This window comes from the organism of the source record quoted next, unplaced genomic scaffold, assembly GCF_019419815.1.
Source record: "Pyrus x bretschneideri cultivar Hongxiangsu unplaced genomic scaffold, Pyrus_bretschneideri_v1 Contig5, whole genome shotgun sequence".
Taxonomy (NCBI): domain Eukaryota; kingdom Viridiplantae; phylum Streptophyta; class Magnoliopsida; order Rosales; family Rosaceae; genus Pyrus; species Pyrus x bretschneideri.
Genome location: NW_025999787.1, coordinates 6,393,084 through 6,408,245, shown reverse-complemented (window position 1 = coordinate 6,408,245; position 15,162 = coordinate 6,393,084). Strand labels below are relative to the sequence as shown.

At 35.0% G+C, this 15,162-nt stretch overlaps 1 protein-coding gene across 1 annotated transcript; it reads left to right on the top strand.

The window, feature by feature from the left end:
* The first annotated feature begins 2,524 nt into the window (after positions 1 to 2,524).
* On the top strand, positions 2,525 to 3,631 carry LOC103948963 (40S ribosomal protein S15a-1). The gene is made up of 4 exons (XM_009360061.2): positions 2,525 to 2,625; positions 2,741 to 2,915; positions 3,013 to 3,173; positions 3,304 to 3,631. Exons 2-4 carry the CDS (start codon positions 2,783 to 2,785, stop codon positions 3,400 to 3,402), a joined length of 393 nt encoding a protein of 130 aa, XP_009358336.1. The 5' UTR covers positions 2,525 to 2,625; positions 2,741 to 2,782; the 3' UTR covers positions 3,403 to 3,631.
* The last annotated feature ends 11,531 nt before the right edge of the window (positions 3,632 to 15,162 follow it).

The following is a 15,162-nucleotide window of genomic DNA, read 5'->3' as shown; positions in this document are numbered from 1 at the left end:
TCGTGTGGGTATTAGTATAGGGCTAACAGTTAGGAGCCTAAACAACGAATTCATCTTCATATGAAATCTAGATACTGGAATTCTAAACTTAATTTAAATTTATGCATGTGTTCTTAAAATTGTATTGCATGAACATAAGCACGTCAATTAACCTAGATCACATGGATTAATTTAATAAGATTAAATAGAGTCCAACGTTTTGCTAACCATGCATGTAAATTATATTATATATGCTTATATCACATTGCCATGTTTCTGCACACGTGTGTTGTAGTCCACAAACCAACAAAAGAAATTGGATGAACAAGATATGGGTGTGAGCGAGCCACTTGCACAAAAAAAGCTCTCCAAAATCCTTCAAATAGTGCTAATAACACTTTAATAGTCACCTAACACCAAATTGTGTCGCTAAGGAGACGCACATAATGCACCAAGTAGAAAATATTGACGGTAGAAGAATGACCACGAGAAGCAACACTTAGGGGTGGGAAATTTTACCATAAACTGATTTACCGACCGAACCATAAGGTTGGCTCATAATGGTATGGTATATTTTTGGCATTTTTTTCATAATTGGTTGGCATTTTACCGAACTGACAATTAATGGCATGGCTTTGGTAATTGATTTTGTATGTTGGCGGTATGCCATTCCTACCACTATATATATATATATATTTTTTTTTTTTTCTATTTGGATATTTTAGGTATTTTTTACATAAATGACTCCTTAGTTTTAGGGTTTAAAAACTACATGCTTGACTTCTCCCTACTGCTATAAATCAGAATCTGATTGTCCATACTCTGTGCTGCAAGCCAATTGGAATTGGGGTGCAGCGAAATTGATGGCATGGAATGCATGTGAGGCTCACTAATATACTCAATAACCACAGGGATCCCAAACTCCCATACGCGAAGTGACTTGTCATCGCTGGAAGTAACAAACCTACGATTATTGTCCACAAATGTAATCGTTTTCACAACACCCAAATGCTGATCATACACTTGCAAACCTACGGTCATTATCCACACTTTCCTTATTTGCAAACCACCGGTTGTGCCATTTACCAACCGAATCAATCAATAATTTTGGCTAAACCGATTTTTGGTAACCGCAAGAAGACGGTTGACTAGCGGTAACTAATTTTCGGTAATTATGTATATGTGGCTGGCAGATGATACAAGAAATTTGGCACGATTTGCCAACCGAACCCAGCCCTAGCAACACTTGAGCAAGAGTGGGACGTAAAAGCCTGTATGTAACATGAGCTATGAGAAATGAGACAAAATCTCAAATAACAGAAAAAAAAAAAAAGAGGCAAAAGAGATAAAGGGCGTGAAGTAGTTGAGATTAGCCAGTACAAAGAGTTGTCATCGACTCCTACCCAAAAGAAGGAGCCGGCGGAAGGAAGATCAGGTTTGTTTGTTTGTTTTTTTTTTTTTTTCGCTTTCAACGAGACAGAGAAGGCCCTCGGATTTCTTTAGTTGATCTAATTCATAAATTTTAGTTATTTCATACGAATTTTAATTCCTTACATGCAAGTAAATGTGGGATAAGTTATGAGTTGGAACTTATTCTTGTTCTTTTTATTCCTATTATTGATAAGTACGCCAACTCTAAGTTCAAATCTGTATTAGTACTACAATGTATACCTACACTAATAGGGGTGTATTTAATTAGGATCTTGATGAATTTAAATAAATCGTTTTTATGAAGTTTACTTGATTTCTAGAGGTTTTATGTTAAATTTTGAGTGAATTCACTCAAGAGGAGAGGTGAGACTTGAGAATGTTTAAAATATACTATGAAATCTCTGGAATTTCTTCGAATTCCCCAACTTTTTAAAATCCTGATTGGATATACCTAAAATTTCATAAATTTTAGTTATTTTATATGAAATTCTAATTCCTTACATGCAAGTAAACGTCGGAGAAGTTATGAGTTGGAACTTATTCTCTTTCTTTTTATTCCTATTATTGATAAGTAAGCCAACTTAAGTTCAAATATGTATTAGTACTACAATGTATACCTACACTAATACGAGTGTATTCAATTAGGATCTTGATGAATTCAAATCAATCATTTTTTATGGAGTTTACTTCATTTCTAGATGTTTTATGTTAAATTTTGAGTGAATTCCTTCAAACTCTCGGGGGAAGAGGTGAAACTTGAGAATCCTTAAAATATACTGCAAAATCTTTTTAATTTTCTCGACAATTTTAAAAATTCTTTAAAATTAATTTCTAATTGATTACACATGGAGTGTTATAAACTCCTTTAAGATCCAGACTTAATATACCTAAACTTTTATAAAATTACTTAAAATACTGATTGAATATCTATGAATTTGTAAAATAATTAAAATATCTCAAATCCGAATTCACTTTAATTAAATAGAAAAAGCATAGTGGGTTTGTGGGCTTGCCCTTCTTCGATGTCTGTGACCCAATGGTCAACAAACTGGGCTTTGTCCCAACCCAAGTTCGCTCCTCGTGTAAGGTTATTTTCGTAAAAGGGCAATCATAAGAAGGCTGAAAGCTGCTGACTCCGCACCACTTCAAAAACAAAACCCTAGCGCCTTTCCTCTCCAAACTTCATCAGCCAGCCGCCCCCGTCTGTGCTCGCAGGTAAAACCCAATTCTCGAACAATCTCCAAAATGTCCGAACAATTTAACACCTACCCAGTATCCAAAACCCCATGATTTATTGACTGTAAATTTTGTTTCTTTTCTATGCTTGCAGATCTACACCTTTTGATTTCGTTTCCAGCTCGCACTTGCAGTAATGGTGCGCGTCAGTGTTCTCAATGACGCTCTGAAGAGCATGTACAACGCCGAGAAGAGGGGGAAGCGACAGGTCATGATCCGGCCGTCGTCAAAGGTCATCATCAAGTTCCTCCTGGTTATGCAGAAGCATGGTACGTGTTTTTGAAATATTTTCGTTTGTTTTGGAATTTTGTGTTTTGATGGGTGCGATTTGTGAATTGTGATTGTTGGGTTTTGGGATTTGTATAGGATACATTGGGGAGTTTGAGTATGTTGATGACCATAGAGCTGGAAAGATTGTGGTTGAGCTTAATGGGAGGCTGAACAAGTGTGGGGTTATCAGTCCCCGATTCGATGTCGGTGTGAAGGAGATTGAAGGCTGGACTGCTAGGCTTCTGCCTTCCAGACAGGTCTGATTCTCTATCTCAATTACTGGGTTTTGGTCTGTCGTATTATATGAATTTTGTGGTGTTCAACTATGGATTGCTCGATTGTGCATTTTTGTGACTTAAAATGGTTATTGAGCATACTCTTTTTCAGTTCGGATATATTGTGCTGACAACATCTGCTGGAATCATGGACCATGAAGAAGCTAGGAGAAAGAATGTTGGTGGCAAGGTCCTCGGTTTCTTTTATTGACACGATGAAGCACAACTTTAGGAACTTTTTGTGAAATTTTGGTTTCGTTTCATTTGTTTTTGCCGAAGGAAGAGAACCCTTTTTCTCACCAATGCTGGTTTGAAATATTTATTGTACTAGGATATTTAGTTTTATGTTTTGTTTTGATTGACTTTCATGTTATTGCAAGCCTCAATGATAAAGTTACTTGGTATCCAGCGGAAATGGCATTGTATTGGAATTTTATTCATCCTTGTTTCTATCTCCCCTGTCCACATCTCTGCCCTGCAGTTGAGTGGTTTCGTTTTGTTCAAATGCCACGGGAAAAACATGTAAGCAGTTTTGAATCTTGCACCCTGAGATGCCTTTCACGTTATAGGTTGGCTTCTTTTATTTTATAAGAGCTTGCGATTCATGATTCAGTTGAACTATTTTGTGTTAGGGCATTGGCCAAGGGTGTTTTGTAGATTAGGTTTTGTTTGTTTGGCTTATGTTGGCTTAGGGTGTTCTGTTGAGTAAGTTTTGTCGAACGGCAGCACTGATGCCTTGAGTTCCTATAATACTTTGGTGGTTCGTTGCTTGAGCATTGTTTTTTGAGACTAAGCTAGCGTTGGGAAACATCCTCTTAAACTATACTTTTACATTTTATATTGTTTTGAAGTCTAGCAGAGGAAATGAAGTATGCCATTATATATATAATTAAATATTAGAACTTGATGACCTTTGGATCGGCTTAAATATACATACCATTCAATTTCTTAAGTTTTATACATACAAAATAAATAAATTTAAATCTACTTAATATATATACACACCATTGAACTTGATGAAATATGAATTCTACGAAACTAATTTCAACGATCTAACCGTCAAACTTGTTTGTATATGCTTCGAGATCGCATTAGTAAAAAAATCGCAAAAAACAAACATTCAAAGATCAAGTAACGAGACAAAATATTTTTATGGTTCTCAACGAAAAATCATGATTTAATGGTTATTTTAACTTTGATTTTGATGATTTCTTATAGTTACACTCCTTGACCCTATATGAATATAATGAATGAACTCAATCTTCAATTTAAAATATTTACACTATTGGATACCACAAAATCTTATGTTATGCTTAATGAAAGTATGAATAAACTCTTAGTGTTAGTGAATTTATTGTTTTGACGGGATATGCATTCTACGAAACTAGTTTCAACGATCCAACCGTCAAACATGTTTGTATATACTTCAAGATTGCATATGCCAAAAATTGCAAAAAAACAAACATTCAGAGATCAAATGACGAGACAAAACTTTTTGATGGTTATAAACGAAAAATCACTATTTTACGATTATTTTAACTCCGATTTTGATGATTTTTAACAGCTACACTCCTTGACCCTATATGAATACAATGAATGAATTTGATCTTCAATTTAAAATATTTACACTAGTGGATACCACAAAATCTTATGTTATACTTAATGAAAGTATGAATAAACTCTAAGTGTTAGTGAATCTATCGTTTTGATGGGATACGCATTCTACGAAACTAATTTCAATGATCCAACTGTCAAACTTGTTTGTATATGCTTCAAGGTCACATATGCCAAAAATCGCAAAAAACAAACATTCAGAGATCAAGCAACGGAACAAACTTTTCGACGGTCATCAACAAAAAATCACGATTTAACGATTATTTTAACTCCGATTTTGATATTTTTTTTACAATTACACTCCTTGATCCTATATGAATACAATGAATGAATTCCATCTTCAATTTAAAATATTTACACTAGTGGATACCACAAAATCTTATGTTATACTTAATGAAAGTATCAATAAACTCTAAGTGTTAGTAAATCTATCGTTTTGATTGGATACACATTCTATAAAACTAATTTCAATGATCTAACCGTCAAACATGTTTGTATATGCTTCAAGATCGCATACGCCAAAAATCAAAAAAATCAAACATTCAAAGATCAAGCAACGGGACAAAACTTTTCGACAGTTATCAATGAAAAATCACTATTTAACGGTTATTTTAACTCCGATTTTGATGATTTTTATAGCTACACTCCTTGACCCTATAGGAATACAATGAATAAACTCGATCTTTAATTTAAAATATTTACAATAGTGGACTTATGTTATAATTAATGAAAGTATGAATAAACTTTGAAGTGTTAATGAATCTATTGTTTTGATGGGATACGCATTATACGAAACTAGTTTCAACGATCGAACCGTCAAACATGTTTGTATATACTTTGAGATCGTATACGCCAAAAATTGCAAAAAACAAACATTCAGAGATCAAGTAATGGAACAAAACTTTTCAACGATTGTCAACAAAAAATCACGATTTAACGGTTATTTTAACTCCGATTTTGATGATTTTTTTACAATTACAGTCCTTGACCATATATGAATATAATGAATGAACTTGATCTTCAATTTAAAATATTTACACTAGTAAATACCACAAAATCTTATGTTATACTTAATGAAAGTATGAATAAACTCTCAAATGTTAGTGAATCTATCGTTTTGATGGGATACGCATTCTATGAAACTAATTTCAACCATCCAACCATCAAACTTGTTTGTATATGCTTCAAGATCGCATACGCTAAAAATCGCAAAAAAACATTTAGGGATCAAGTAATGGAACAAAACTTTTCGGCGGTTATCAACAAAATCACGATTTAATGGTTATTTTAACTTCGATTTTCATGATTTTTTTACAGCTATACTCACTGACCCTGTATGAATACAATGAATGAACTCGATCTTCAATTTAAAATATTTACACTAGTGGATACCACAAAATCTCGTGTTATACTTAATGAAAGTATGAATAAACTCCTAAGTGTTAGTGAATTTATTGTTTTGATGGGATACACATTCTACAAAACTAGTTTCAACGATCCAACCGTCAAATATGTTTGAATATACTTTGAGATCGCGTACACCAAAAATTGCATAAAAACAAACATTCAGAGATTAAGTAATGGGACAAAATTTTTCGACGGTTATCAATGAAAAATCACGATTTAACGGTTATTTTAACTCTGATTTTGATGATTTTTTATAGTTACACTCCCTGACCCTATATGAATACAATGAATGAATTTGATCTTCAAATTAAAATATTTACACTATACTTAATGAAAGTGTAAATAAACTCTAAGTGTTAGTGAATCTATCGTTTTGATGGGATACGTATTCTACGAAACTAATTTCAACGATCTAACCATCAAACTTGTTTGTATATGCTTCAAGATCGCATACACCAAAAATGGAAAAAAACAAACATTCAGAGATCAAGTAACGGGACAAAACTTTTCGACGGTTATCAACGAAAAATCACGATTTAACGGTTATTTTAACTTCGATTTTGATGATTTTTTACAGCTACACTCATTGATCCTATATGAACACAATGAATGAATTCGATATTCAATTTAAAATATTTACACTAGTGGATACCACAAAATCTTATGTCATGATGATCAATGAAAATTGAGGATTTTGTAAAAGGAATAACATGCAAGCTTTGAGTTCCATCGGCAAAGTTTAAACTTTTGAGAAAGACTTCACAACTTTGAAAACAAAAACTCTTTTATTTTGCATATTCTTACACATTTAATATTTTGTAATAGACTAGTAGTATATGCATGTTTGTTTATTAGGCTTTTATTTTTTAGTGAATGTGTAGTACTTAAACGACATGTGTTTTAATGTTTTGCAGTAATATTTATGTGGATGTGTGGTATGTGCAAATTAAGGAAAAAAAATATTTTTCTTAACAGGTCATAACGGGTCGGGTTAGTTTTACCCAAAGTAACCCGAACTGTTAAGGACCCGTTAAGATAATGGGTGTAACACGACACGACTTGTTAAGATAACAGGTGTTACACGAAAATGACAGACACGACCCATTTTCCAGGCCTACTCGTGCTATTTCAAAGAGGTCTTGTGCCTTGAGAACTGCCAATGAAGATGCATACGACCTTGGAGTAGGCGCAGGCAACGGATACCCATGAGGTTTTGGGATGTGGTGCTGGTGCTGACGGGTACCCAATGAGCTCGTTCGTGGAAAATGTTTGTTCGTGAACTTTATAAGGCTTCTTATACCGAGGCTCTTAAGCATTTGGTTTCGAAGCTCATTTTAACTTGTTATGTACAATCAGGTCTTTAGGATTTGATTCTCTTTTTGTGATTTTATTTTATCTTCTTTTATGTAGTGTTTTACAAAATGTCATCTCCGGAGTCCAAGTATATCGTATCCCACTCGACTTGTGAGTCATTTTACCTATTCGACTAGTTATTATCTTACTGGTTTCAACTCAAGAATATCTGTAAAAGTCATGGAAATGCAACCGAAATTAGTGGTTTGAATTCGGTGCTGCTGCTACAATGAAACCCTCTATTTGCTTCACATTTTTGGCTGTCCAACTCTTAGTTGAAATGAGTTCATTCGATTATTAATGGAACGAACGACAACTATGACAAGCAAATTTACAGTAATCCTGAAAACAGTATAAAAGCAGTGCCGCATAACGACGGTACAAGAAGCTAGACAATGAACCTTTGGCACTAAGGGAAAGGCCAATGCTGACTGAGTGAGATCTCAACCTGCCCAAACTTGAGTTGGGATCCTCTTCGAACCTCACTATTCGGAGCCTAAAGATCAGCAAATCTGGAACGTTCACGAGAGAGAGATTCGGGCCCTTGATTTGTGTGAGATAGGTCAACGAAATGAGTTAGTGAGGATCACCGAGTTCAATTTGAATGGTTCGGTTATTGATCCTTGGCTCCGAACAATGATATCCGGAGAGGACCGTAACTCCTCAAAGTTGTACCAACAAAGAACTCCACATGCTTTTGGGATCTTTCGTTTTCATATTTATTTTAAACCCCCACGTCCCAAACTTCCATTTACATCGCCTCCATAATTACTGCATCCATCGCAATCTGTAACTACGAGTTGAGACTCCTTTTGCATGAACTTAAACTATTGGCCTTCGATGTTTAGGGTTTGGTTGAGGCGGAAGCCCTTTTCACTTACACATTTACTTTTTCCTCCATACACAACGTTCAATAAATTAAGAAAAACACTTGGTTCCGTATGTATAAATAGTTTATCCTTTTTGCTGACAATCAGTGCAAAATAACGTTTTTTTAAATGTAAGAAGTCAAACAATATTTATTATTTCACAAATTGGTTACAAACAAGAATAACAAAAAGAAAGATATCCAAGTGATCTATTACTATTAGTATTCTCACAACCACCATAAAAATTATAGCTTGCAAAAAAACCACCAACAATGTTTCTTCATTTCAAGCTTAAAACAACATGAAGGAAAAGAAACCAAAACCTTGTGCTACTACAAAAACCATGCTTTGCCAAAGAGTCCTTAGTTGCCCAAACATGTTCCAACTTTTACCGGCCACGATTCACGAACTCCTCCTCGCTGTCGTCCTCCTCCTCACCACCACCACCGTTGATCTCCCCGCCACACGTCCTCGTTGCCATGGCGGCCTAGAGCAGCAGTGGACGTACACCTAGATGGACGCCATGGATGGCCTTCCAAGGGGGAATGAGTGAGGGAGGTTTTGTGAACTTTAAAGGGAGGCTTGGTTTTGTGGTAAGAGTATCTTCCAAGCATATGCTTTCAGCATTAACTCGTTGATGGCCCATTCCTTTCCACCTTTAGTTACTTTTATGGGAGCATGGATGCAACTAAGGTATAGGATCTTGCAATGTGCACTTGTCCCATTTTTCTATGGTATTTTGCCTTGTCACTTTGTTTTCCCTCCGATGACACGTGTGCAACAAAATGGGATGGCTTATTAACAAGAACAGTCACCAAATAAGACAAATTATATCATAGTTTAACGTTAATTTTTTTACTGATATTATAAAACATTGTGTAAAAAAATGAAATGAAAGAGAGTTTATGAAGAGTTTCTCACTTTTGAAAGAATCTTCTTAGTTTTTTTTTTTTGAGTACATCGATATTTTTACATTAAGGAAGAAGAAGTGCGGTTAAGCTATATAATGAGCAATCTAATTTAGTATCGAATTTGCCAACCTAATTTAGATTCGAACATAAAACTTCTTACTTTCAAATGAAGAAGAATATTATCGCATTATAGTATTGAGTGACTAGTATTCTTTTTTTATTTACCAGAGAAAATTACTGCGGTCAGGGATTGATCTTAAATTGGTGTGGGTGCTTTGCCCACTAACCCACCTACCCACCGTTATTAAACTGATGTACTTTTTCCCCCTCGTACACTCATAACTACCAAAATTTGTTAAGGAAAAGAAATAAAGAACGAGGTAACATGCCCAAAATCTCGTCGAAAAGATACAACGAAGGTCGTAACAACCTATATAAAATGATAGTTAGGCACGCCTAACCAATCTCATGACAAAAAAAAGAAAAGAAAAAAGAAGTAAGAGTTGGAGGTGAATCCCACCAAGAAAAACTAGAGCTCACCATACTTTGCGAAAGCGTCTGCTGCTTGAGTATCATCACGGAAAATATGAGCTTAAAAGTCCTAGGTCTAATTGGATTATTAATCTTCGTGAGTGACAGAGTAATTGGAATATAGTTTTTGTGAAGAAAAAAAAATTTAGGATTTAAGCTCATGTGATGAAGTCTGTTAGGATTTAGGCTTCCGTTATCTTCGTTAATTGTTAGCATGTGAGCCACACATATGAGGCTAAAACGGAACTATCCATTAATTGTTAGCACCGACTAACTTTAAAAACTTTATCTTTTTAGTCTTAGTGAGCCTCATGTGCTAACAATTAATGAAGAGTTCAATTTTGGGCTTAAATCCTAACATACTTTACAACATGAGCTTAAATTTTAATATTTTTTTTTTTACCACATGAGCTATCTTCTGACTATTTTATCACACAATGATTAATAATCCAATTAAGCCAAAGTCGTGACTACTAATGATACTCATTGGATTAAACTGAACTAATCATGGATTTGATTAATTTTGTTAGGTTCTTGTCTACGGCCAGGCAGATAAATATTAGGTATGGCTTATCATGTTGCTGCTTCACAAAGCATGTGAGGCATATCATTTTGTATTAAAATGACACCAAAACCCAATCAATCATATTTCATTTGAGAGGCACCTTGATTTAGTACAGCACAAATTTGGATATCCATATAAACTTCCACTAAGTCACTCCTTTCTCTGTCTTTTGCAGGTGTAAAGAGTTTTTCAAAAAGCTAAAGTCCTTGTTTTGTTATTAAGTTTGATGCAGATTTACAAGGGAAGATTCGAACTTGAATGCAAAAAATAAACACATTGTTTTGACCAACTGCCATATCCGTATCAGCCTAAAAACCTAATTTTTATCTTCTAATTTTTTGTACTGGTATCTTGAAGATTGCTGACAAAAGCTAGTGCTGCTTTTGCCCTTAGGAAAATATTAACATTCATGTAATGGACCTACCGGTAATGGAAGACAATTAAAGATGAAAAACATGAATCCTCAAGATTTCTAAAGGCCCACAATATTCCTAGGAGAAATTTTTTGGCTGAGCCCCTATAATCTCACTTACACTCAACTTACTTTTTATACTTATTTTATTTTTTATTGAACAATTAATATCTCTTTAAATCTTAATTTACTACTTAAACTATCCTCACAAATCCATTTTATGTAAATTTATCTTTACACGTATTTAAAAATAAAACTCAAGATCAAAACATTTGTTCTTTTCTCTCCTTCCAACAAGTCCATCGTCTTTCCTTTCAATTCTTCATGATTTAATAAAAATCAAAATCGAAATTAATAAGAATTGATGAGGATTAATTTATCCTTTAGGTTTACAAGAGGATGGCATAAAGCCATCATTTATACGATTACCATGTTCAAAAAGCTTGATCTCCTAAGGCTAAGTTCCATAAAGCCCAACTAACAAAAACACAATTAATTCCTTTGACCAGTCTTCTTGTTCTGGTTAGCATCCAACTAGTGTGTTTATTACGATATGCAAATTGCACCAACCAACCATTCAAGTGGCATGGAATCATATATCAATATTGTAAAGTTTTAATAATATGTTGTGATTATTTTTCTTATCAATCTCAGTCTAAAACGCACTTTTTATCAAAATTATTCCCATATGGGTGGGTTAGAAAATCTTTCGAAGCCATTCAAACGAAGTTAAGATCATACATGGCTGTAGATACATGTGTGTCTCATAATATTACGTTCTATTCATATTGTGTTTTCGTCATCATTATGAGACTCACATGCATCGGTTGAACTATTTTGTACCCTGAGATGACATTCACGTTATAAGTTGGCTTCTTTTATTTTATAAGAGCTTGCGATTCATGATTCAGTTGAACTATTTTGTGTTAGGGCATTGGCCAAGGGTGTTTTGTAGATTAGGTTTTGTTTGTTTGGCTTATGTTGGCTTAGGGTATTCTGTAGAGTAATTTTTGTCGAACGGCAGCACTGATGCCTTCAGTTCCTATAATACTTTGGAGGATCGTTGCTTGAGCATTGTTTTTTTAGACTAAGCTAGCGTTGGGAGACATCCTCTTAAACTATACTTTTACATTTGATATTGTTTTGGAGTCTAGCAAAGGAAATGAAGTATGCCATTGTAGGTTCTCGTGCTATTTCAAAGAGGTCTTAAGCCTTGAGAACTGCCAAGGGAGATGCATACGACCCTGGAGTAGGCATGGGCAACGGATACCCATGAGGTTTTGGGATGTGGTGCTGGTGCTGGTGGGTACCGAATGAGCCCGTTCGTGGATAAATGTTTGTTCGTGAACTTTATAAGGCTTCTTATACCGAGGCCCTTAAGCATTTGGTTTCGAAGCTCGATTTTAACTTGTCATGTACAATCAGGTCTTTAGGATTTGATTCTCTTTTTGTGCCTTTACTTTGTCTTCTTTTATGTAGTGCTTTACAAAATGTCATCTCCGGAGTCCAGGTATATGGTATCCCACTCGACTTGTGAGTTATTTTACCTATTTGACTAGATAGTCTCTTACAGGTTTTAACTCCTACTGCGATAGGACTAACGAATATCTGTAGAATCCATGGAAATGCAATCGAAATTAGTGGTTTGAATCTAGTGTTGCTATGAGAAGGCAACTAGATTGATTCATCCATAATGAAACCCTCTATTTGCATCACATTTTTGGCTGTCCAACTCTTAGTTGAAATGAGTTCATTCGATTATTAATGGAACGAACAACAACTATGACAAGCAAATTTACAGTAACCCTGTAAGCAGTATAAAAACAGTGCTACATAACGACGGTACAAGAAGCTAGACAATGAACCTTTGGCATTAAGGGAGAGGCCAATGCTGACTGAGTGTGATCTCAACCTGCCCAAACTTGAGTTGGGATCCTCTTCGGACCTTACTGTTCGGAGCCTAAAGATCAGCAAATTTGGACCGTTCAAGAGAGAGAGATTTAGGCCCCTGATTTGTGTGAGATAGGTCAACAAAATGAGTTAGTGAGGATCATCGGGTTCAATTTGTTGATCCTTAGCTCCAAACAATGATATCCGGAGAGGACCGCAACTCCCCAAAGTCCTACCAACAAAAGAACTCCACATGCTTGTGGGATCTTTCGTTTTCATATTTATTTTAAACCCCCACATCCCAAACTTCCATTTACATCACCTCCATAATTACTGCATCCATCGCAATCTGTAACTACAAGTTGAGACTCCTTTTGCATGAACTTAAACTATTGGCCTTCGACGTTTAGGGCTTGGTTAAGCCCGAAGCCCTTTTCACTTGCACATTTATTTTTTCCTCCATACACAACATTCAATAAATTAAGAAAAACACTTGGTTTCGTATATATATATATATATATAGTTTATCCTTTTTGCTGATAATCAGTGCAAAGTAATGTTTTTTTAAATGTAAGAAGTCAAACAATGTTTATTATTTCACAAATTGCTTACAAAGAAGAATAACAAAAAAAAAAGATATCCAAGTGATCTATTACTATTAGTATTCTCACAACCACCATAAAAATTATAGCTTGCAAAAAATCCACTAACAATTTTTCTTCATTTCAAGCTTAAAACAACATGAAGGAAAAGAAACCAAAACCTTGTGTTGCTACAAAAACCATGCTCTGCCAAAGAGTCCTTAGTTGCCCAAACATGTTCCAACTTTTACCGGCCACGATTCATGAACTCCTCCTCGTTGCCGTCCTCCTCCTCACCACCACCACCTTTGATCTCCCCGCCGCACGTCCTCGTTGCCATGACGGCCTGGAGCAGCAGTGGACGTACACCTAGATGGACGCCATGGATGGCCTTCCAAGGGGGGAATGAGTGAGGGAGGTTTTGTGAGCTTTAAAGGCAGGTTTGGTTTTGTGGAAAGAGTATCTTCCAAGCATATGCTTTCAGCATTAACTTGTTGATGGCCCATTCCCTTCCACCTTTAGTTATTTTTATGGGAGCATGGATGGAACTAAGGAGTATGATTTTCTCCCCTTTTATTTTCATCTATTTTTTTTATATATTGTTTTTTGTCTTATTGTCTCTATGAAAAAAAAATCAATATAAGATGTTAACGTAACTAAACTGTAACCGTTTAAATAGGAGGGAGGGAAGAGGAAAGAGATTAGGAGGGGAGAGAATTCTACTCCAGTGTACGTGTAGGATCTTGCAATTTGCACTTGTCCCATTTTTCTATTGTAATTTGCCTTGTCACTTTGTTTCCCCTCCCAAGACACGTGTGCAACAAAATGTGATGGCTTATTAACAAGAACAGTCACCAAATAAGACAAATTTTGTCATAGTTTAAATTTAATTTTTATGCTGACATTATCAAACATTGTGAAAAAAAAAATGAAATGAAAGAGAGTTCATAGAAAGTCCTATTTTTAAAAGAATCCCCTTAGTATTCTCTTTTTAATTACCAGAGAAAATTACTGCAGTCATGAATTGTCTTAAATTGGTGTGGGTGTTTTGCCCCCTCCCTTCCACCCAGATGCTACGTTGAGGGAGAGTAAAAGATACAGTCGCACAAGGTCCCAAATTTGAAGGGGCTCCCAAAATATTTTGTAACTTTTTTTTACTTATTATAGTTTTAAACTTGCAATCAATGAGTGCTAAACTTTATTTTGATTTAAGTGATTGTTTTCTAGTGTCAATACATTGTCCTACCTTTTTTAAAACTATCTTAAGAAAGAAAGGACCATTTTATAAATTTCACACAGATCTTCCAAAATCTCAGAGACGACCTTGCTCCCATCAACCCACCGTGGTTAAATTAATTCAATGATGGTACTTTTTTCCCCTCGTACACTCATAACTACCAAAATTTGTCAAGGAAAAGAAAAAAAGAACGAGGTAACATGGCCAAAATCTCGTCGAAAGGATGCAACGAAGGTCGTAACAACCTGTATAAAATGATAGTTAGGCACGCCCAACCAATCTCATGACAACAACAAAAAAAAAAAAAAAGGAAGAAAAGAAGAAAAGAAAAAAAGAAAAAAAGAAAAACTGGAGCTCACTATACTTTGCGAAAGCGTCTTCTGCTTGAGTATCGTCACGGAAAATATGAGCCTAAAAGTGGTAGGCCTAATTGGATTATTAATTATTCTGGGTGGTAGAGTAATCGAAAGATAGTTTTTATGGTAAAAAAAATTAGAATTTAAGCTTATGTGGTGAAGTTTGTAAGGATTTAAGTTAACAATTTAAAATTCCATCATCTTCATTAATTATTAGTATGTGAACCACACATATGAGGCTAAAA

What these genes read in the sequence shown, in the direction of transcription:
- LOC103948963 (XM_009360061.2), top strand. Translation starts at nt 2,783, where the DNA reads ATGGTGCGCGTCAGTGTTCTCAATGACGCTCTGAAGAGCATGTACAAC. An exon ending in CCTGGTTATGCAGAAGCATG is followed by an intron (nt 2,916 to 3,012) that starts GTACGTGTTTTT and finishes GGATTTGTATAG; the next exon opens with GATACATTGGGGAGTTTGAG. An exon ending in GGCTTCTGCCTTCCAGACAG is followed by an intron (nt 3,174 to 3,303) that starts GTCTGATTCTCT and finishes ACTCTTTTTCAG; the next exon opens with TTCGGATATATTGTGCTGAC.